Below are 22,808 nucleotides of genomic sequence, written 5' to 3'. Positions count from 1 at the left end.
ACAAGCCTGGCAGAGAATTCTGCGATAACACAAAATACTTGAATATTTGCTTCCGATACGCCGTCTATAACTTGACACTCTTGATAACCGCCGTGTTGATACCCGACAACTCGCCCCGGTAACCGCCCTTGGGCTCGCCGCCCTTCCATACAGGCTTCATGCTGCGCAGCTTCTTCTGCTTGGCCTCGTACTGCTTTCTCTTCTTGACTCTGGGGTTGCGCACATCCTTCTTCCTGAAGGGCGTGAGGCCCTTGTTCTTCTCGATCGCGTACGTGATCTTTCGCTTGCCGTCCTCTCCAACCTCTTCGTTCTCGACCACCCTGTCTGCCTTGCTGGCCGCGGCATAAGCAGCGTACCGGGCAGCCTTGTCGTCCTTCTTCGCCTTCGACTTGTGCGCGACCATGTCGTAGTACTCATCCTCTTCGTTGCGGATGGCGTTGGCCGCCGAGGCGTCGTCATCGTCGCTGTTGTCGCCCAGGTCTGCGCCGTGCTTCGAGTCCCTCTGTCCGCGACGCTCCGCTTCCTTCATCAACCGCGCTTGGCGGTCCTTGAGACGCTCACGGTGAGGAATATCCATGTCGCCACCAGCGTCGCGCCCAGCGCCAGCACGACGGTTCGCCTTCTGGGCAATCTGCGATGTGTAGAACTTGAGACTCTTCTTGCGCGCAGCCTTGTCCGCCGCCGCACGGGCATCGAGGGAAGCCTCCTCACCAAAGTCGGAATCCGAGTCGTCCTGAGCGGCTAATGCCTTGGCCGCCTTCTTGGATTTCTTGGAAGTCAGGGGCAGGTCATAGAGATCAGCCACGGTGTGCTCAACGGCCATGGCTTTAGCAAGCTTCTTTTCTCGCTTCTCGGCGGCAGCTCGGTCCTCCTTCGAAATCTTCTTGTTCTTCTTCTTCTTCTTCTCTCCGTTCTCCTGGGGTTCATCGACATCCATAGACACCTCCGCAATCTCCATGATCTCGGTGGCGCTCTGGGAAGACTTGAGGTCCTTGATCTTTCGCCAGGCTCCGCGACAGCTGACAAGGGTCTCCATGATCTCGTGATCGCGCAGTTCCGATGGGTCCAGGGGCTTCTCCACGTGGGAGGCGTCTCTCGCCGGCGACGTCAAGATGGCAAAATAACTGGCCAGTGCAGCAACGTAGCACCCAAGAACCCAGTACTTGACCGCCTCAAGCGACTTGCCACCCTTGGACTTGGCCTGTGCTTTGAGGTCCTCAAGGATAGGTTTCTGCTCCTGAAGCTCGCCAACCAGATGCTCAAACTCGGGGTACCTAGACTTGAGCATCCTGTATCGCTCCTCTGGGCCCATGTCCTCGGTGACCTCAATATCCTTGAGAACCTCGGTGACCCGCTCGTCGTCCTCTTCGCCCTCAGGCTCTGCGGCGAGCCACTCGTCTCCGTCAAACATGAAATCCTCGTCGGCCATCTTGGACAGCTTCTTCTGCTGCAGGCGCTTGGCCTCCTCCTCCTCTTCGAGGGCATCGCCCTCCGTCTCGATATTGTCCGCATTGTAGTACTCCTTCCTAGAGGAGCCCCACCACCCTTCATCGCCCTCCTCCTCTGCTTCCTCGGCCTCGTCGTCAGAGCCAGCATTTTTTGACTTCTTGGCAGCCTTTTTCGACTTGGCAGGCTGTTTCGCGGCAACATCGTCGCTGTCGTCGTCGGAATCTTGGTAGGCAAGGATCTCCTCATCGGAGAGTTCGATATCGTCGTCGTCTCTCCTCCGGCGCTTGGAGTCGGGCCCATCCTCAAGCATGAGGCGATCCCGGTTCAGGAAATACTCGTCCTCAGAGTCGGCGACATCCTCGTACGTGGTGACGGGTCCCAGGCGGGCGTCGGAGGGGTCGACGTCCTTGGGGCCTGTAGGCTGCGCATTGCGGCCGGAAGCCTTTCTCTTCTTGGCCATGGTTTGTAAGGGGCCCGATATAGGACTCAGCTGCTCTTTGCAGGTGTCGAGCAGGCGTTGGGACGGTGTTGCGCTGCAGAGAGTCGTGGAGAGAGAGCGTCGAGAAGGCGTTGGTGGGAACAGTGCCAAAGCTCAGAAAATTTCCCAGCGGCTGATAAGATAACATCTTTGGGTGGGTCGCGACCGGCAGGCGGTGGACGGTCGGAGACCCCACACCAGCCTCCAACAATGAAATCCGAGACATCGATGCCCAAAAGCCTATCTCATACATACTATTTACAAGTAGTATTCGTACTGTACCTGCTTATCCTCCATGCATCGACATCGGCCGCAGAGGTGGCCCACTTCAAACGTGAAATAAATCTGTCCATGGCATTGCCCAAGTATACCTCTCAGCTTTAGCACCGCCTATCTCTGCTTCTCGGGCACGCTGGTGCCTCCTCGTCCTCCGTCCCGGTTAGTAACAGGGTTCTTAGGACATATCCTCCATCCTCTATCAAGTCTGCAACAGCCGAAAGCCCCGTTTAGCTATTAAGTTTTGGCAGAACATATGAGAGACCATTTGTCTTCTATATTTCACCGCTTTGGCCCCAAGCAGGCCTTCATCATGCTTTCAAGTAGTGGCCAAACGGGAAGTACTACCGTATTCTGCGACAAACTGCACGCCCGCATGCATTTTCGAAGGTAAGATCGATGTGATAACTCTTAATATGAAAGCTGCCGTTGTCAAGTCGCTCCTCGCCCTAGCCATAACACGGGCTACAGGATACGACCGTACAACAAGGCGCTATTCCTCACCCATCAGATTGTAATGTGCACTTGTTTCCACAAGGTTTTGAGCAAAGGGCCGCGTGGAAATCGACTCTGATCGAGATATCTCTCCGAGAGGGGGGGATGACAAAAGTTCATGGCCATATTACGGAGTACTCGTACGAGTACTGCGGTATATTCAGATATAATGTCTCAGCCTCTCAAGCCAAGTACTAGTATGTACCAGCTCCCCGTGACCAGCGATCGTCGCGAGGTGGCGGTGCCAAGGCAACTTAGACTTTGGTGAATCAAGGTCGCGATATGCGCCACGTACAGTGTAGCTCAAATGTTTTAGCACTTTCGGCAAATAGTTGATTTCCACGACAGGTATCCCGTAAGAAGTGCCTTTTGGGTTCTTTTCTACTTGGACAAGCTATGGAGTGTGGTACGGAGTAGTATAATGGCCTGATGGCTATCATGGATAGAGTTGACCGTTGGCAAACTTGGCGCGCAAAGTGTGGGGATGGGCCTCTCAGGGACTTAGGGTGACGTCGGGTGGGTCCCATCACCCTGCAGCGCTGCACCCAGCACCACTGAAGATTGGACCTACAGCGATAACTGTCCGCCCGCAGAGGCAGCCCTAAGCCTGTAGCGTGCACTGGTGCCCACTGGACAGGACACCACCTTGCTCCACTCCACTGGCAGGATAGTGTCTGGGATAGCGCCACAGCACCGAACCCTTGCCCCTAGCGTCTCCAGGTCTATGATCACCCGTCATTCAGCTTCACTCACGATGCTTCCCTTTCTCTCCTCAACCCCTTCACACGAGTGGAGAGGGGGTTTGAGCAGCCTGTGTCTCGAGACCACTGGAGTTTCGTGAAGCTTTTCAAATCGACTTGGCGGGAAATGGCGTCAAGCCGTATCTGGAATTAACTGCGCAGCCAAGCTGCCAGGGATTGTCAAGTTGTGTCCATCTGACTCCACCACGCCCCCCGAGGCCCGCCATGGTCCTTTGACGTGATGAGGTCCACGTGCAGCACCATCCATCCCTCCTCCGATTATCACTTCGTATCCTCCTCCGCCTTCCATCTTGCTGGATCTACCGCGAGTAGGGATAGCAGATCCAAGGCGTCAATAAGGCCGCCAGTTATTGCGTCGCTCCCCAGGCCCTTGATTGGTCTCGACGTCCATCTGCCTCATTGCCGACCCCAACCAAAACAACCTCCGAGCCTGATTCTCGCCCGTCGCTGCCTTCTAGGATACCAGAGTTGCTTTGGTGCGAGCAAACATATGTCGCGTAAACGAACCCGCCTACATCGGTCGACACGCGCACATCGAACGCCAATCAACCCTCCAAGACCTGAACGGTGCCGCCCATAGCCCACGTTCCCCCGGCCTCCCGTACCCAACCGCCTGAGACGCTGGACATTACAGGCCCTACAAGCCGTCCATGCTTCGTTGGCTCTGGTCAGACCCCTAACGCTCCGATGGTCGACCGCAACGGAGGCGATTCCGTCTCCCAGCCAACTTCACCACTCTCGAACCGGCGCCGTTCCCGTCTTGACCGCCGCCACTCGGCCGGATCTGACACACCCGACGAGCGATCTCCCCTCCTCCAGACCTCCAGATCACGCATTCGCTTCCAGGGCGAAACCGGTTCTTCTCGGCGCCCAGGAAACCTCTCCCGAAATCAGAGCTACTCCGGTACGATTGTCCACACAGAAGGGACCCCTTCTCCTTACCCATCGTAGCCTCTCCGGGACCAGACACTGACCTTTCTTCGAACTTGATGCAGGCACCCACCGAAGCAGAAACCACAGCCGCCATCCATCATGGGGCAAGCGGCTGTTCCACGCCATATCCGATCGCGGGGACTCCATGACCGAGTCCAAGAGCTCCCTCTTCGCCTCCGACCGCGTCTGGTATGATCAATTCACCAGCACCGACTGGGTGCACGACACCATTGCCGACTCCCATCGCGCCAAAGCCCTCCGGAGCCGCAAGGACATATGGGGTCGCATACGGGTCATGCTCGATGGTGTCCAGGGTTGGATTCTCAGTGCCCTATCCGGCTTTGTCATTGCACTGGTCGCATATGTGGTTAATGTCTCTGAGTCAACCGCCTTTGACTTCAAGGACGGATATTGCACCCGGCAATGGTACCTCAGTGAAAAGGTGCGTGATTGTGATGGCCTCACATGTCTTGAGGCTGCGCTGGCTAACCTTTATTTCAGAAATGCTGCCCTGACGGACCTTGTGATGACTTCAAAAGCTGGTCAGAGACATTTCACTACCATCCGTTTGGAAATACGGGGACCGAATTCGCCGTATATCTGTTGTTGGCCATCACCCTTGCATGCCTCTCGTGTTGGATCACATTGACTACCAAGACCGTTGTGCCTTCTGCATACCGCATGTCGACATTCGACGAGAATCTAGCTGCTGGCGGGGTGCCTACGCTAGCCGACGACATCCAGACTGACGACGATGCTAGCAGCCCACGCCCGCAGCCCGAGCCAGAGGAAGAGAATCCCCCGATGATCTACTACTCGGCGGCGGGCAGCGGTGTTGCCGAGGTGCGAGTGATTCTGTCCGGCTTTGTTCTCCACGGTTTTCTAGGCCTGAAAACCCTCATCATCAAGATGGTGGCCCTTATTCTTAGCGTTGCCTCTGGGTTGAGTCTAGGCAAGGAGGGACCATACGTCCACATTGCCACGTGCGTGGGAAACATTGCATGCCGTCTCTTCTCCAAGTACGACCGCAATGATGCAAAGAGGCGAGAAGTCCTCTCCGCTGCCGCAGCAGCCGGTGTCACAGTCGCCTTTGGTGCGCCACTGGGCGGGGTGCTGTTCAGTCTGGAAGAAGTCTCATACTTCTTCCCTGCCAAGACGCTGTTCCGCACTTTCTTCTGCTGCATCGTGGCTGCTCTGTCTCTAAAGTTCCTAAACCCCTATGGAACTCACAAGATTGTCATGTTCGAGGTCCGCTATGTCGTCGACTGGGAGTACTTTGAGCTCCTAAGCTTCATCATCACGGGCATTCTCGGAGGTGCCCTCGGTGCCCTATTCATCAAGGCCTCCAAGCTCTGGGCCGAGAGCTTCAGGCGCATCAAGGTCATCAAAAGGTTTCCCCTCCTTGAGGTGTTTCTCGTCGCGCTCACCACGGGCTTGCTCAGTTACTGGAACGTACTGACCAAGCTTCCCGTGGCGAAGCTCCTCTTGAATCTGGCATCTCCATGTGACAACCCTAACGTTGACAGGCACGAGCTAGGCCTCTGCCCAAACTCCATCGATGATATCCCCCCCATCCTTGTGACCCTCATCGTCGCGTTCCTCATCAAGGGGTTCTTGACAACCATCACGTTCGGCATCGTGAGTACAGAGCTTTTCGGTGAAGACGAGATGATAGGAATCTGACACGTTCGCAGAAAGTACCCGCCGGTATCTACGTGCCGTCCATGGTTGTCGGCGGCCTAATGGGTCGGATCATCGGTCATCTAGTACAATGGGCCGTGCTAGCCACCCCAGACTGGCCTATATGGCGCGGCTGTGGCGCCAGGGAGGACGGTACATGCATCCAGCCTGGTGTTTATGGGCTCATTGCTGCCGGTGCCACCATGTGCGGCGTGACGAGGCTTTCTGTGACGCTGGCAGTCATTTTGTTCGAGATTACGGGCAGCCTCGACTATGTGTTGCCCTTCTCCCTGACGATCCTCGTCGCCAAGTGGACAGCAGATGCCATCGAACCCAACAGCATCTATGTAAGTGTCTTCTGCGAGTGTGTAAATCAGAGAGACCATGGCTGACACCTGTCAGGACCTACTTACCAACATGAATTCGTACCCCTTCCTCGACAACAAGCACAAGCCCATCTTTACCGGTGATTTGGGGGATATTGTCCCCCGAGTTCGACGAGAAAGGGTGATTGATATCACAACGTCTCCCACGGTTCAGGCCACGAGTCTGCGCAGGAAACTAGAGCTCCTTCACCGCGCAGGAGAGATTGATGGCGGCCTACCCATCCTCAGAAACGACATTTTGGTGGGGTTGATCCCGGCGCCGGACCTGCAGTTCGCCCTAGACCAGCTCCCGGATGAGTCGGCAGCGGTATGCTTGATGGCGCCCATCCCCAGTATTGACGAGGATGAGGGAGAGCCCGACCCAACAGACTTTACCCCATTCATTGACCCGGTATGTTGCAGCCATCCTAGAAGTAATCCCCCATCTTCATCACAGAGTCAGTTAGCTAATGAATAATGGGAAACAGGCTCCTGTAGCTCTGGACGTCAAGTCACCGATGGACCTAGCCTATGAATGCTTCTCCAAGCTCGGACTGCGGTACATATGCGTGCTCCGAGATGGCAAGTATGCCGGCATGGTGAGTCGCGCGAGAGACAGACTGCAATCGGGTTGAAAACGGCAACTGACAAGGTTCGGCAGACACACAAGAAGACTTTTGTCAGATATATGAGAGAGCATGAGGACTAGGGGGGGAGTGAGCACTCGGTCCGAAGCCACTCCTCCCCAGCACCTCAGCGCGCAGGATGGTAATATTCCATAACATCGCCTCTGTGATGGATAATAGAGTGTTTAGACGAGAGGAGGAAGCGCCGCCCAAGGAGCGGCAACAGAGAGACCAGACGGAGCGATTCTAAGCATTTCAAGTTTGCATCGAGTATGGCGCATAGGTCTTGATTGCCGTGTCTTTTTTTTTATTTTCCTTTTCTCTTTTTTTGTCTTGTTCTCTCCCCATGTCCCATCACCTGTAACACATACTACACCGGTGTGCATATGCACCCTGTTGGGTTCTTATGAGTTCCTTTTTTTGGATACTACGCAGCGTCGCAGACAGGAAGGAGGATGGAGAGAGCAGGCCCTGAGTCATGAAGCTAGGACAGAATGGACCACGGTCTGAAACCCGAGAGAATATCGAAGCGGCGTGCGAGTAGCAAAAAGGTAGCGAGCAACTGGGGGAGGCTACCGTGTACAAAGTACCTGTTTACGTGATATTGATTGATGGTGCATGTGGCGGTGGATTCTATTTGAAAGAAGTATCGTGGTGGTGGATCGCGGCGGTGGACCGGTGGTGGCACAGACGAGACAATCGGGCAACCGCTGCCGGGTGGTACATGCGAAGGTTGGCTCACAGCATCTATCACGCGGTATCACGCGGTATCACGGCGGTCCGTCGGCCGGAGTCGGAGGGGGCCCGGGTACCTCCAGGTGGCAGGGGGATCACGAGCCGTCGCTGGCAGAGCTAATTACCCTATCTTTTCCACTGGAATGGGCGGCGATTGGGTGGCAGCAGTGGGCAGCAGTGGGCAGCCAGTGGGCAGCCAGTGGGCGGCGGTGGGCGGCGCCGACGTCGGGACGCCGGGGGCTGCATCCAAGGCGGGACCAGACCGGGGGAAGCTCCTCAGGCGACAAGCAGGTACATGGGAACATCATATCATCCAGATATGAGATGGGGGGATGGGCGGTGGGCGTGTTGCTGGCGGGTGTTGATAAGGAGACACGGGAGTCTGCGGATGCTGATGGGCCATGCGAGGGACGACTGTGGTCACTGGTGATGGATGGTGTGGCAGAGCCGCTGCGGGGAGAAGGGGGAGGGGTGGTGACTGGTGACTGGTGAGTACTCCGTACTATTTCAAGTTTTACGGCACAGCTATTGAGAGAGCCTCGCCAATGCCGCCGTCATCGTCGCCGCGAAGGGGGGCGGGAAGCAGAATACCATGGCACGAATGCCTACGAGGGGCATGGAAAAGGGAAGGAGAAGGGAGACATTCCAGAACAACGGGCAATTGGGCAGAGAAATGGCTGGATTCGGCGACACAGTGGCGCGTGGGCCAATCGGGGTGGACAACGCACCCCCCGCAGATCTCGCTGATAGGCGCGCTGGGACACTGGGTCGGTGATGGTCAGTGGGTGCTGGCTGGGGCTAGCTGCTGTGGTTGCTGGCTGCTGGGCCAGATGGGCAGATAAGCCCCGCCACGGTGAGGCGCCATGAATCTTACCATCCAGGTACAGCTCTCGTACCGCCCAGTACTGGCATGTACCATATGCCATATCGCGAGCCCAAACCATGACTGCAATCATCTACGGAGAGTACCTGCTCCATACTTACCGGTACTTCCCCCGGCGTCTGGACTCTTGTGGTTCCGGGGATGACATGCCCTTTCTGTTGCTGTTACTCCTCGATTGTTGCCAACCGTCCGGCTGGAAACTGATAAATTGTCCTTCTGCCCACTTTGCCGTCCCTCGTACCCCAGATAATCACCTCCTTCATCCCTCCAGCTGGCGTTTTGTGTTGTGTTGTCGTGCAAGCTGTGCTCCTGCCAGCTGCGACTGTCGACTTACACGGCTCTCAACAACAGCAACTCACCCCGCCACCCCAGCGACGTGAGAACTTCGTCATCAAATCGCCACACCACTGCCAATCCTACACGGACACAATGCCTCTCCTTCGTGCTGGCATGGCATTATTGAGGCCTGCGGGCAGGTCTCTCGCCTCCAAATCATGGGCCGCCACCACCAGAGTCCGGAGGTTGAGCGCTGCCGCTGAGGCCACGGCCCAGTCCTCCCACGAGCCTGCTGCTCCCCAGCCCTTCTACCCTGGTGAGCCTGCTGGCCCGAGCATGAAGACGGAGTTTCCCGGACCAAAGGCTCAGTCCCTCGCCAAGGAGCTGGACAAGGTCTTTGACACGAGAGCCCTGAATGTCCTGGCCGACTACGACAAGAGCATCGGCAACTACCTCGCTGACCCTGATGGCAACATGTTCCTCGATGTGTATGTCACTCTAGTGCCGCTTTACGAGGCGTAAATCCGTACATGAGACTGACCAGAGACACAGGTTTGCCCAGATTGCCTCCATCCCTCTTGGCTACAACAACCCGGCTCTGGCCAAGGCCGCTACCACCCCCCAGATGATCAGCTCCATAATCAACCGTCCGGCCCTGGGCAACTTCCCCAACCATGACTGGGCTGATATCCTCAAGACCGGTATCCTCAAGGCTGCCCCCAAGGGCCTGGACAATGTCTTCACCGCCATGGCCGGCTCCGACGCCAACGAGACGGCGTACAAGGCTGCCTTCATGTACCGCCGCCAGCGGGAGCGCGGAGGCCGCGATGTCGACTTCACCGCTGAGGAGCTTGAGTCCGTGATGAACAACCAGAGCCCCGGTGCCTCCCAGCTCTCCATCCTGTCCTTCAAGACGGGCTTCCACGGCCGCCTCTTTGGCTCCCTATCCACCACCCGCTCCAAGGCCATCCACAAGCTTGATATTCCCGCCTTCGACTGGCCCCAGGCCACCTTCCCCCAGCTCAAGTATCCCCTCGACAAGCATGCCGCCGAGAACGCCGCCGCTGAGCAGGCCAGCCTCGACGAGGTCGAGCACCTTATCAAGAACTGGCACCTGCCCCCGGCCGCCGTCGTCGTCGAGCCCATCCAGAGCGAGGGCGGTGACAACCACGCAAGCCCCGACTTCTTCCGCAAGCTCCGTGCCCTCACCCGCCGCCACGGTGTCCTCCTCATTGTCGACGAAGTCCAGACGGGCGTCGGTGCCACTGGCCGCTTCTGGGCCCACGAGCACTGGGGTCTCGAGCACCCCCCGGACATGGTCACCTTCTCCAAGAAGGCCCAGGCCGCCGGCTACTACTACTCCATGCCCGAGCTGCGCCCCAACAAGCCCTACCGCCAGTTCAACACTTGGATGGGCGACCCCGTCCGCGCCCTGCTCTTCCGCGCCATCGTAGACGAGATTGAGCGTCTCGACCTCGTCTCCAACACGGCCACCGTCGGCGAGTACCTCCACGCCCGCATCGAGGACCTCGCCGTCCGCCACCCGGAGCACTTCCAGAACCTACGCGGCAAGGGCCAGGGCACCTTCCTCGCCTTCGACACCCCTCGCCGCGACGAGTTTGTCGCCAAGGCCAAGACGCTGGGCGTCAACATTGGCGGCTGCGGTCCCTCGGCCGTGCGCCTGCGACCCATGCTGGTCCTTCGCGAGGGGCACGTGGACATCCTGGCCGACACGATGGACAAGATTGCCAGGTCTCTGTGAGAAACCTCGCTGGCTTTGCATAATTGGGAAGTTTAATATTGGGTCATAGTTGATGTGGGAATTCGGGTTTTTGTGTTTTAATTTCAGCCAAAAAGAAAAAAAAGGGGGATGACGACCAGCTGCTTAATGATGAAAGCGCCCACCTCCTTCTGTTGAGTTCTGGGTGATGAACAACACACTACCTTCTTATGTTCAACTTACCAGCGAGTTGGCCTGCGCTTCGTAGCCGTAACGACATGTTCCAGAGCCGAGGGCCATGAGCGTCATCAAGCCATAAAAGAATCTCCCTCGGGGCCTTTGAAATACGAACCACCGCGATATCAAACAGTCCACACCAAGGCCGCGTCAAGAGACTCTCCGCTCTGCCTCATGCATCCCCCTAAAGATCTTGGCATCTGTCGTACACTCCTCAAGACAGGTTCCCTACAGCTGAAAAGCCTCAGAACAAGCGGCCATATGACAGGCCAGGGGGGCCAGAGTCCCAACCATGTATTTGGTCAACGAATAGTTCATGGCGGCCCTTTCCATGTATAAAGGGCAGTGCCCTTCGCACAAGGAACAAAAATTCAGCTCGAGGAGAATCTTTCAAGGATAGATGACGAAAAGAAAGAAAGGATTCGCAACTTCTCATCTGAGGATATGTAGAAGGCTCCCGCATGATGCGGGGCCGTGGTGGTGATAACAGCCATAAATACCAACATGAACCTAAATTAGGAACTTTGAGTGTACTATTATATTTTTCTTGGTCACCGAGAATCACCAGTCTCTAATTACTCTGCACAGGTTGAGAAAATATCACATGCGCCTTCGTGAGCCCATGTCACGTCGGACATCAAGTCTCAACGGCCTCATCCAACATGGCAGTCATTTGCCCAATAATCTCCAGGATCAGGCTCGACTACCAACATACTGCGTCGGAGAGTCTGTTTCACTCTAGGTTTGTAATGATGAGTGAGGGAACCAAAAAAGTCAACGGGCTCTCTGTTTTCGATAGATACGCCCTGCTGAGAGAGTCAGGCCCTGCGTTTCCACCATGTCGAGGCGTTTCCACGTACCGTTGCCCAGAGAAGAGGTATCCATCTGGTACTCTTCATTGCAGACTAGTGTCTCATTGCGCCGGGATCGAGACTTTTGATATAGGGCATCACCTCGTCACCGGTAAACATCACAATGCAACACATCCAAATCCTCACGAAGGTCGTTGATGCGATGAGCCTATCACCAGCCCTTTATCACGACATCTTGCTCCCTCTGCCAAAATCCGCCTTGATTGCTTGAGGATAAGGCGCGCCCACTTCAGTCTTCTCCCTCTGTTGTGTTGAGGGCCAGGCCCGTTCTCCCCGCGGGGAAGTGGTGCTCGTCCGCGCCCTAGGGCTACTTGGTGACCTTGACCTGGGAATGTACGCCTCTGGCGGAGTGATCGGTCGCGCTGCTGTGACTGGACTAGCAAGCAAAGATGGGACCGCGGTTCGCTTCGGCGCCAAGGGTGCAAGCCCGTTTTGACCCGGGTGAGAGCCAGCTCGCCCTGGATTATGGGGTTCGGAAGGAGACTGGGGTGCTAGAAGAGTAGGAGAAGCCTGAGGAGCAGCCGGGCGGGGTAGTAGAGGTTGAAGATCGCGCTTGGCTTTGTCCGCCCTAGATGGCCGCCCTCTTTTCTTGGGAAATTCAACTTTAGCGGGGGTCCGAGGGTCTCTATGGTCACTGCTCGTCAGCCTCGGGAGGATTGTTACGTGAGGCGGTCCAGGAGGAGGATCGTAGGCGGAATGGTACGACGTGTGAAGAGAATATTCCGGTCTCTTGGCTGTTGCAGGCTTTTTCGGAGCGTGTTCAGTATAATCAGTCGACAGCCGCCTCTTCAGTGAGGTCGAAGAAGGTATTCCCAATTGTCCCACGGCATGTATACATTGGTTCATGTTGCGGCCTAGCGTTTGTCAGAGACTATGAATCGATTGATGCGGAGCCCAATCATACCATTTGGCAGCTGCATACTCATCCAGTCAGGTTCTATTTGATTTGTTCTGATGAACGCGGCCAGAGCGTCGATATCAAGCCTGCTGGTCTTGATCATCTCTGCCAAAACGAAACGCTACAACAGAGCCCCTCACGTTAGCTTTACCGAACATCTGCATTCGTAATACTTCTCCTGGGCGGCACATACCTTCTCTCTTTCCGTAAGAGAAGGATCCATCTCGGCTGGGCCTCCAGGTCCCGCGTCAAAGTGGTAAAGAGAGTGTGGTAGAAAAGGGATGGGCCCTATCTGTTCTTAGATGCATTTGCGGGGATCGAAGTACTAGGCCAACGGCGTAGTGCCAGCCACAGAGTGGTAAAGTCGGACTGCCGACGAAAGCGACCGTAGAAGGTGGTCGACGTGAGGACGTAGGACTAAGGTCCGTGGCCAGAGAGAAGGGTAGATTCGGTTTCTGGCGCGGTTTCGTGGCCTCAACGGTCTAGAGAGGGGAAACAGAAGGTTGTGAAGCGAGAGGTAGAGTGGACGCGCATCAAGACAGTAGAGCCACAAGGCCTGTCCCACGGGTTGGGTCAGATGTGCCGCGTCCGCGTGCCAGCTCGCAGCGCAGATCAAGACTGCTCTCGAAGCACTTCGGGGATAGACACTACGCGTTCTGGCAAAGCGCCGAGAGGGCCGTTTGTAGTGGGGATTCGGGAGAGGCTGCAGATTGGGGAGGATGGCAATAGGGTCTTCGGATGGCACGCCAAGGAGGCGAATCCTGCCTTGGTCGCTCGCGGTAGGTAGACAAGGAATGGCAGCAGAATGGCAGTAAGGAGCAAAGGAGGGCAGATGGCGCGGGGCTCTGCACAGCCTGAGGCTCCCTTCCACGAGCCGCAACCCCGTGAGGAGGGATCGAGAACTGGAGAAAGGCAGGCGAGCCAGGCCCTAGCTTCGTGGTTGTCCCGTCGTCACTGTAGTGGTGCGCGCGCGAGCCAGGGTGCGTCGATGCGGGTCGACGGGTACATCTGGGGGTGATCCGCGGTGCTGCTTGGGGCGCGGCGCCCTGGTGGCAGGATGAGCAAGGGTCTTCGTCTGCGCAACCGCCTGTCAGTGACTGTCAGTGACTTTAAGTACGTCAATCCTAGTCTCCAGTTCAGAGAGCGAGAAAGGCCCGACGCCTGCTGGAAGCCTCAGAAAATGGCAATGCTGCCAGGCAATAATCCTTAGCTTCCTGCGCTCGTAGTCGCGGGATACGACGTATCGGCCTCACGCAGCTGGTGTGACCCTGAGAGATCTGGAAGACTAGAAAGGATGTCGATAACAGGCTCCCATTCCGCTTCTGTCAAATCTCAACCACAGCACTCGGGGCAGTGCGCATCATGTGAGCTTGGTGGAGTTGTGCCAAAGTAACGGGGAAGGGTCCAGGATTCCAGGTGCAGTGGTCGAGAAATGTGAAAGATCCGAATGCCGGTTGCCCACCTCCCAGGCCAGGGTGGTGGGTGGACTGTAGTCCAGTAAAAAAAGAAGCACTCCCCTGAGCAGGTGCGTACCTCGTACCTACCTAGAGGTACTAGGTAGCAAGAGGCAAGAAACAATAAGTGGTAAGTACTATCTCCCACCTTCCGGGCAACCTGGAATAGGCCATCAGTCGGATGGCAGACGCAGGTGTTCGTGTCAGTGTCATGCTCTTGCCGCCTACGCTACCACCTCAACGCAGGCGCGAACACGCGCGTGACCACCAATGGAACTCCCTGCCTCTCTCGTCTTTCCTTTCCAACCCCTATCGACTGCCGCCAAATACGACCGCGTCATGCATCTACACCTCTCCAAAATTCGTAAGGCAGAGCAAGACAAAGCGAGGCGCTGGTCGCCTATGGCGTGTCTGCGCCAGGACACATCTTTGAGTGCAACGCCAGCCGTCCCTGGGCGCATCATCAGAGCAACCCGTCACGATGACTATTGTGGGTAGCCATATCAACCCACAATGACCCACGGCTGTTGGATCAGCAGACCAGCAATAATGACTACCGTCGCTCGCCTCTGTAGCATATGAGGAGCCAATGTATGCTGGTGGCGGTGATGGCCTGGCGCACTCCCTAGCCAAGACTCGGTGGCTTCTTCGTGTCTCAGCGACCGAGAGCTATCCCAAGTCCCGGACTCTCTCGGCATATGAGGGGGAGTGAACATCTGAACGAGGTGTCAGGCATGTCTAGCCCGTACAGAGAAGAGCCCCCCAGACTCTGCCTCCTTGTGGGATCTTCAGGGCAGGACTGTGAGTGCCCAGGGCGTGTCGTTTGGTCGAGATACTGCTGTTGGTTTGGCTCATGGTTGAGAGGGCAGCCAACTGTCTGACTGACGTGCAGAACTGCAGATGGATGCATCCCGCCCAACGGCCGCGTTAGATGGCCGCATGACGGCCAATCCCAACCGCAGTCAACCAGATCGCCTGACTGTCTCGCCATCCATCATCTCTGCAAGCCGACAACTTCCTGCGCCAAGTTCGGCATACGTACCCCCCACCCTGTGACATTTTCTCTCGCTCCCCGGATCAATCACCCCGGCTTGGTTCAGAACCCATCTCCCCCACGACGCAATGCACACTGCAAAGCTGCTCGCTTGATTTCCCTCCGGCTCCTCGGGACAGCTCTCAACCATCCCCAACTTGGATAATAGACGTTGTTCTTGTCGTACGTGAGACATGACTTGTCGTGATGGTCCGCATCCTGATTGGTCCGCTAGGACTCGGTGTAAGTCGACTGTATTAGTGGTGGAGGCGGCGGAGGCCACTAGACATCGCTTCGCCAATCAAGCCTCAAAAGCGCCCAGATGCAGCTCAGTCCACAGGTTCGTCACAGGCGACGGTGAGATGTCGACGGGAGCCTCAGCCACATCCATGTGGGCGTGGTTCGCTTAAATATCGAAGGCCATCCTCGGAGATCGTGGGGCTGACAACAACTCGACGATTTCGACGGCTTCTGCTTCGCAACGGTGAAGGAGCCTTAGCAGCGCCGACCACCCCGTTGGCATCAACGGTCCTTTTATAGACCTCGTCCTGTTCCCCTCCGAAGGGCTCAGCGGCATGCATAGTGAGTTGGCACCACAGGGTTAGCCCCACTCACGTACAACACGTTCAAAACTCGTCGATAGCCCAACCCTAGTAATTGGCTTCTCCATTCAAAGAGCGAGACGGTCGAGAGGGGAAGAAAGGTGCAGACAGAAGTTTCGCCCAGGAAGCTCCCCACTGTAGCTACGGGAGAGCTCCCATGGCGTGGCCTTGACGCAATCATATCGAAGGCGCAAAGTTGGTGGTGTACTAGGAGTCTCACGACTATTTTCCACCTCTGCCTTACCCACGGTGGCGCTTCATCTCGGTTTCGGTATCCTACGATTCACAAATTACAGAGGGCTTATCCGTTCTCGAAGCAGTTGCCATAACCGTTTCGTAGACATCAGTCTAACAATCCATGGCCTGTGCCATGTCGATTGTTGAATGGCGGTCAAGCGGCCGACCAGCCATCCCTCCGACGGCGCGGTGAAAGTGGGCATACCACCTCAGCAGCAGCATGTTCCCCAGAATTACCCCAATGTTATTTCGCACATGGGTGGGAATAGTACCTATTCTACATACCTGAGACGAAATCGTCATCATCAGTATCTATTTAAAGACGCATTATGTCTTCCCCTGTTGGTAGTAGTACTAATAGACTTCTACCTACCCTGAACAGACTTGGAAAGTGACTGCTAGAGGCGAGGGTTCTGTCCACAGGCATCGATGCGTTCAATCATGCTTTGTTTGATGGTGGGAAATATTAGTGTTCTAGCCCATGATCACTGCATATATGCCGGACTGGTGTCTAGATTTTTTTGTGCCATGATAACATAATTTCCAGGTTCATGAACCATGCTCAACATGCGTTTCGACCGAGATTAAAACTCCCGTTCTTGAGTTAGTCATCAGCCCCGAGAGAGATCCAATATCAAAGGCTTAATACTAAAATAATGGATATAACGACAATTCGGGGACCTCGATTTCCCCTGCGATGAATGGTAAGATGGCAAATGTTGTCGGCTGTGAAGTTTTGAAGTGGTGATCTTGTTCAGCGCGGCAGGGGACCCATAAAATCTGGTAGTGACTGGCGATTCGGCTGACAGTTTATCGCAATGGAATTGGCGAGTCCAGTTGGTGGCGGTCTGGTGGCAGCTGGCTAGGAGGTACGTACCTAACAATATGACTTCCCGCGTCGTGCCTCTGCAACCTTGAACTTTCCGCCTTGCCATCTCCAACTCGCCTCCCTCACCTCCCTCATCTCGAATTCTTCACCTTTTCTCGTGGATGCGAGGCCGCATGCATTCCACGCCCTTCGATTCCGAAATCAGTGCCCGCCTCTCCGGCTCTTGCTCCCCTCCGTCGAATCTCTACGGCCACCAGCACGCGGTCGGTTGCTTCGCTTCGCGCGCCCTTCCACCTCGCAGGGTCCGCCTTTGCTCGGAATTCCTCCCACATTCATCTTCGCGGCGAGCCGCAAGCCACGCTGCCCTTCTCCTCAAACGAACCCGCAAGCGTCCAAGAGCTGGATCCAAATGTCCTGATGGAGGATGACGAGTATGCCACTAGCAAAATGGGAGGGATAAAGCTCGAGGATGGGGCCCCAAACGGCGCGTGCCCAGAACCAGGGAGAAATCCCGCGGGCCTAAAATCCGAGCTCAGGGATGATGAAGCGCAATCCCCGGCCATGTCACGTAGCGACGGCGCCGAGACGCCCAACTCACAGAAGCCACCCAGGTTATCCCGCAAAGCTTCGCAGAAGAATGACCAGCCACCTCGCGAGCCCGTGCTGTATGGAGATCTCCCAGATGTTACCGAGGAGTCTTGCAAGACCTTTCAGGTCATCCCGGACTGTCTCTACGGATCGAAGCACCTAGGGTCGACGGACAACGATGCATTTGACTGCGACTGCAGAGAGGAATGGCGTAAGCGATATCCTGTGACTGCAAGAGACGATGGCGGAAAGCGCGCCTCTTGGACTTGGAAGACGAGCTAACTTTGTGATTTACAGGCGATGGCGAAAATTTCGCATGTGGCGAGGATTCGGATTGTATCAACCGGGCGACTAAGATGGAGTGCAGCTCCAGTGCCGGAAACTGTGGAGGGGGCTGTCAGAATCAGCGATTCCAGCGCCGAGAATACGCCCGCGTTTCGGTCATCAAGACTGACAAGAAGGGATTCGGTTTGCGCAGCGACTCGGATCTGCATGCTAACGACTTCATCTTCGAGTACATCGGAGAGGTCATTAACGAGCCGACCTTTCGCCGACGGATGATGCAGTACGACGAGGAAGGCATCAAGCATTTCTACTTCATGTCTCTTAGCAAGAGCGAGTTTGTTGATGCGACGAAGAAGGGGAATCTCGGTCGCTTCTGTAACCATTCCTGCAACCCCAATTGCTACGTGGACAAATGGGTGGTGGGCGACAAACTGCGCATGGGTATTTTTGCATTGCGCAATATTCGGGCAGGAGAGGAGTTGGTTTTCAACTATAATGTCGATCGCTACGGTGCCAAGCCCCAGCCATGCTACTGCGGAGAACCCAACTGCATTGGGTTTATCGGGGGCAAGACCCAGACGGAACGCGCAACCAAGCTTCCCCAGGCTACCGTGGAGGCGCTGGGTATCGACGGCGGCGATGGCTGGGACACCTCAGTCGCCAAGAAGCCACGGAGGAAGCGGGCCGACGAGGATGACGAGGAGTACGTTAGCAGCATCCAGCCTCGGACCCTGGACGAAGACGACGCCCGCAAGGTCATGGCTACGCTCATGCAGTGCAAGGAGAAGTGGATTGCTGTCAAGCTGCTTGAGCGAATTCAGCTCTGCGACGAAGAGCGAGTGATCCACTGCGTGATACGGATGCATGCCTATCAGATCCTCAAAACTGTCCTCAATACCTTTTGGGACGACCACAATGTCGTCCTGCAGGTCTTGTCGATTTTGGACAAGTTTCCTCGCCTGACCCGAAACAAGATCCAGGACTCCAAGATTGAGGTATCCATTGAACCCCTCACCCGCTCTGAACATGAAGACGTGGCGTCGACCGCCCAAAAGCTTCTCAGCGACTGGAGCAGACTTGAGGTGGCGTATCGCATCAAGAGACGTCAGTTTGATCCCAACACTCCATCTGTGAACGCTTTCGACGACCGAAGGGGAGCTGCCACGAGGGAGGAAGAGCAGGCACCAGCGAAGACTGTTCCAACTGCAACCATTGATGCCCCCAAGGGGCCCCGAGGTAACCAGCCTCAGAGGAACAATTCGTACGCCTACTTCAATGCGCGTCAACGACAGCGACCGTTTCAAAACAGCCTCCCTAGCGGATGGTCCTCGGCCAAGGATGCGGCGGGTAGAACCTATTACTACGATAAACAGGGGAAATCCACGTGGACGCGGCCAACGAAACCCTCGAGTGAGCCTACGGTCAACAAGGCAGCGCAAGAACATCTCGCGATCCAAAATATCATCAAACAGGTTACAAAAGAGGGTAGCACGCCAAAACCACCTGCTGCGCGAACGCCACAGGGCGGAGATTCCTCTTCCAAAGATCCTAAACAGGAAAAATGGCGGTCACTGCCCATTGAGAAGCAGATGAAGATCTATGAGAATACGGTATGTTCTCCCCAACGCGAAGTCCCGGACCGGCTAGTACTAAGAGCGTTTCCAGATATTTCCACCTGTTAAGCATGTGCTCGACAAATTTCGCCATAAGCTTCCCAAGGATGAACTCAAGCGGTTCGGAAAAGATATTTCGAAAAAGCTCGTTGCTTCGGACTACAAGAATAATCGAGTGGAAGACCCAAATACTGAACTGACTGAAAGGCAAGCTCAAAAGATAAAAAAATATGTCAAGGAATTCCTAGACAAGGCAGTTGTCAAGTACAATGGACACCAAGGTCGGAATGCCGCCCAGGATGGCAAGCAGATGGGTAAGCAGGAAGCTGGCGATGGTGACAACAAGGAACTCGAACGCGGTCCTTCGACGATGATTACGGATTCACCGCCGGCGCCAGGGGAGAACGGGAATCATGGGGGGCTGGCTGATGTTGACAACGTGGAAACCCCTTCCGACTTGGATCGCAAGCGGAAGCGGGAAGATGATCATGTAGTGGACTCTGCTGGGGTGACGCCCTCTGATAACAGGGACCTAAAGAGGCCCCGAGAAGAGGGTGATCAGCAAGGCGCCACTCCTCCTCCCCCCCCTCCGCCTCCTGCGGGATTCGGTATGGAGGATGTAGCGATGGAGGAGCAGCGAGCTCTGCGCGAGCAGGAAGAGGCACTGGTGAGAGAGAACGAGGAAGCTCAAAGGCTCGAGGATGAGGCGAACCATACGAAGCATATGGAAGTGGTGGTGGACGAGATGCAGAATGATATCGAAGGGACGAGGGCCACACAAAAACCGGAGGTGATGAGCCACTAGAGGAACCGGTGATTTTGCAATTTGGTTGCGGAGGGGCAGCCTTCAAGCATTTCCATTACCTATTTGATTAGGGGGGAGTTGCTGGCTTTTCATTGGCGGCGGCTTTATGCGGCTGGAGTTTGAAAGTGGTTTCGAGAAAACTCCGGGCGCGGTGTACAAGTATATGGGATTTCTTTATTACTCGCATAACGGGGCTTGGGATGGAACCATGCGAGTAGGGATGAACCGTTGGCTCGGAGCTGGTGCTTGCGATTACGATAGCAACATGCAGTTACTGAGTTTCACACCCCTGTGGTGCGCAGCGACCAAATCGAAGTTCAGGGACGGCATATCACCAGGCGTTTTAAGGGATAGACTGAAGGGGGAGGTCGATTAGACGGCGCTTCTGAAGATATGTGTTTGTACTGTGTCAGATACCCAGCTTGATTATTGGGGTGTGTTACGTATAGCATTTTCGAATTGGTACGGTGCATTTGGACGTGACACTCCAGTCAGGCGAGACTGATAGGAAAAGGTAGCCGGGAAGACATTTGGCATGATCTTGCTGTACAAAGAGACAACCCGTAGATATTGTTATTAATATTCGTCTGCTCTATACCCCATGCCTCTCCCGAGCCGAGTGTACCTTGCCAGAGTCCCTGAAACGCCTTGCTTGATCCCCTGGTCCGATCATTGTACATAGCACAGTATAACACGAGTATCCTATCCCTTGCCGGCCTAGAAGAATCAGTACCTATACACCCATACCCGCAGCCGCTCCAGCGGCCTCTATTCGCCATCGGAATCATCCTCCCGGCGTCTCTTCCCCCTCCCCTGAGGCCGCCCAGGCTTATCCCCCTTCTTCACAAACACATAGCTCCTCGACGCCCGCTCCTCGCCCTTCCACCCGCCACCCTCCCCGCCGCCCCGGCTACGCACGACGCCCAGCGTCCGGGCGTGGTGGTAGCCCGGGTACGCGCCCCACTGGAAGCGGAAGCTGCGCTCGACCTGCAGACCCGCGTGGCGCGCCAGGTCGCGCACGTTCCACAGCGTGTAGGGCTCGCCCTCGAACAGAGTGACGACGACGGTGCCGCCGCGCGCCAGGGCCGGCAGCGCGGCGCGCGTGAAGAAGCTGACGAGCAGCGACTGGTTGTGGCGGACCTGCCGGTTGACGTCGGTCGACTTGCCGCCCACGTGGGGGAAGTTGAAGATGATGCGCTTGGGCGGCGGGCGCGAGACTGAGGCGGGGAGGGGCTTGGTCGCGTCAATGCCGTACACTATTTTGTTCTGCGAGAGGGTCATGGGGGTCTCGTCTTTCTTGGCGTCGGCTTTCTCGTCCGCATCCTCCTCGTCTGCGTCTTGCTCGTCCGCGTCTTCATCGTCTGCGTCTTGCTCGTCTGCATCTTTCTCGTCCGCGTCTTCGTCATATTCCTCGTCTCTAGATCCGGGACCCGGGGGCGGTGATGATGATGGCGGTGGATGGGCCGAGGTTATGGCTTCAATGTTGGCAGCGGCGTCCGGGTACTTTTCGAGCACCTCGGCCTCGGATTTTTCAAGGACGGTGGCAACGAGGTTGGTGCAGCCATGGTGGCGGGCGAGCGAGGCGGCGAAGCTGAGGTCGCCCTCGCCAATGAGGAGGATGCGGTCGCTGGGGTCGAAGGGGATGACGGGCACTTCGTGCTGCTTTTGGTGGTGCTGCTGGTCGGCCTTGGCCTGCTCCTTCTGGTGGTGCTTTTGGGCAGCCGTGGGCGGCTTCAGAACCCTCTGGCCCCTCTGGGGCTTCTGGGGTTTCTTCGAGTCGACTCTGCGTCTTTTGGCCATCTCGGAGGTGATCAATGGTGGTCAATGCCCCGCTGGTGGGATGTCACGATGGTGGGCTTGGAGGTTTGTTGGAAGAAGTTCCTGGATCTGAATGTGGGGGAGGGACCCACACGGGTGTGAAAAAAAAAAAGTCTCCAATCCGACGATCCGTACTACTAGTTAGTACTACTATGCCATATGGAGTACGGAGTACGAGTACGCACGGATACAGATAGAGGATCTTGTAATTCAATGAATATGCTTGGGACGGTGGTTTTCTCCACAAAAGAAATATAATTATTTCGAGTGAAAATAGACTCTCAGAAAGGGTTGTAGTTTATATCAACAATTGGATGAATTGGGCTTCGGATTGATATGCAGAAGTACTTGGTGTAGTTGGATCGTGTGGCCTGGAGTGATGTACCTACATACAGGGTGCTCGGGTACTTGTCGGGAGCGCTTTAGCGCCTTAGCGCTTTGGCGCCATTATTAGCCAGTTGCCACAAAGGGACAACCGCAGCGTTTCGGCATGGCGCCGTCCGGCCGCCCGGAATCGTCACTAAAAAGCGTGCAGATAATGATTTGTTGGACGAGGGATTGTTGGCTCCTAATCAACCTACGACGTAGTGATGCTATCATGCCCCCGAGGGCCGACTTAACGAGCTGCCTAGTATTATTTAACACTAAAGGGCCAAAATATTTGCATTATTTGTCTGTTTTATGGAGTCTTCGATGTTTGCTTGGATGCATGCCACAGCTTTCAAAATTTGGGTGTGGGAGACGGCGCAAAAAGCGACGTCGCGTCACGAGTCTGTTGTCCAAAGGTTGGACTAAATCCACGTCTGACAACTTACCTACTACGAAGTACGAAACACGAGTACCTAACTACTTACGTAGTG

The 22,808-nt window shown here is 55.8% G+C and overlaps 5 protein-coding genes across 5 annotated transcripts; 3 read left to right on the top strand and 2 right to left on the bottom strand.

The window, feature by feature from the left end:
* Window positions 1-64: 64 nt before the first annotated feature.
* SAS10 (rRNA-processing protein SAS10) lies at window positions 65-1,909 on the bottom strand (the record flags this gene model as incomplete). The annotated part of the gene is made up of 1 exon (XM_083197550.1): window positions 65-1,909. The coding sequence occupies one exon, from the start codon at window positions 1,907-1,909 to the stop codon at window positions 65-67; it is 1,845 nt and encodes a 614-aa protein (XP_083047018.1).
* Window positions 1,910-4,537: 2,628 nt separating this feature from the next.
* Window positions 4,538-7,146, top strand: ACO1O0_008183 (chloride channel; the record flags this gene model as incomplete). The annotated part of the gene is made up of 6 exons (XM_083197549.1): window positions 4,538-4,834; window positions 4,894-6,030; window positions 6,087-6,419; window positions 6,475-6,849; window positions 6,926-7,036; window positions 7,099-7,146. The coding sequence occupies 6 exons, from the start codon at window positions 4,538-4,540 to the stop codon at window positions 7,144-7,146; spliced, it is 2,301 nt and encodes a 766-aa protein (XP_083047017.1).
* Window positions 7,147-9,110: 1,964 nt separating this feature from the next.
* UGA1_2 (aminotransferase class-III-domain-containing protein) lies at window positions 9,111-10,719 on the top strand (the record flags this gene model as incomplete). The annotated part of the gene is made up of 2 exons (XM_083197548.1): window positions 9,111-9,445; window positions 9,510-10,719. The coding sequence occupies 2 exons, from the start codon at window positions 9,111-9,113 to the stop codon at window positions 10,717-10,719; spliced, it is 1,545 nt and encodes a 514-aa protein (XP_083047016.1).
* Window positions 10,720-16,707: 5,988 nt separating this feature from the next.
* On the top strand, window positions 16,708-20,130 carry SET2 (uncharacterized protein; the record flags this gene model as incomplete). The annotated part of the gene is made up of 4 exons (XM_083197547.1): window positions 16,708-16,714; window positions 17,045-17,638; window positions 17,725-19,322; window positions 19,378-20,130. 4 exons carry the CDS (start codon window positions 16,708-16,710, stop codon window positions 20,128-20,130), a joined length of 2,952 nt encoding a protein of 983 aa, XP_083047015.1.
* A 768-nt stretch (window positions 20,131-20,898) lies between these two features.
* ACO1O0_008180 (25S rRNA (uracil2634-N3)-methyltransferase) lies at window positions 20,899-21,930 on the bottom strand (the record flags this gene model as incomplete). Its single annotated transcript, XM_083197546.1, has 1 exon — window positions 20,899-21,930. One exon carries the CDS (start codon window positions 21,928-21,930, stop codon window positions 20,899-20,901), a length of 1,032 nt encoding a protein of 343 aa, XP_083047014.1.
* Between the last annotated feature and the right edge of the window lie 878 nt (window positions 21,931-22,808).

This window comes from Amphichorda felina (assembly GCF_050947745.1).
Source record: "Amphichorda felina strain 45539 chromosome Unknown scaffold_8, whole genome shotgun sequence".
NCBI classification, from domain to species: domain Eukaryota; kingdom Fungi; phylum Ascomycota; class Sordariomycetes; order Hypocreales; family Bionectriaceae; genus Amphichorda; species Amphichorda felina.
Note: the sequence above shows the minus strand (reverse complement) of the source record. Positions and strands in the feature narration are given on the sequence as shown.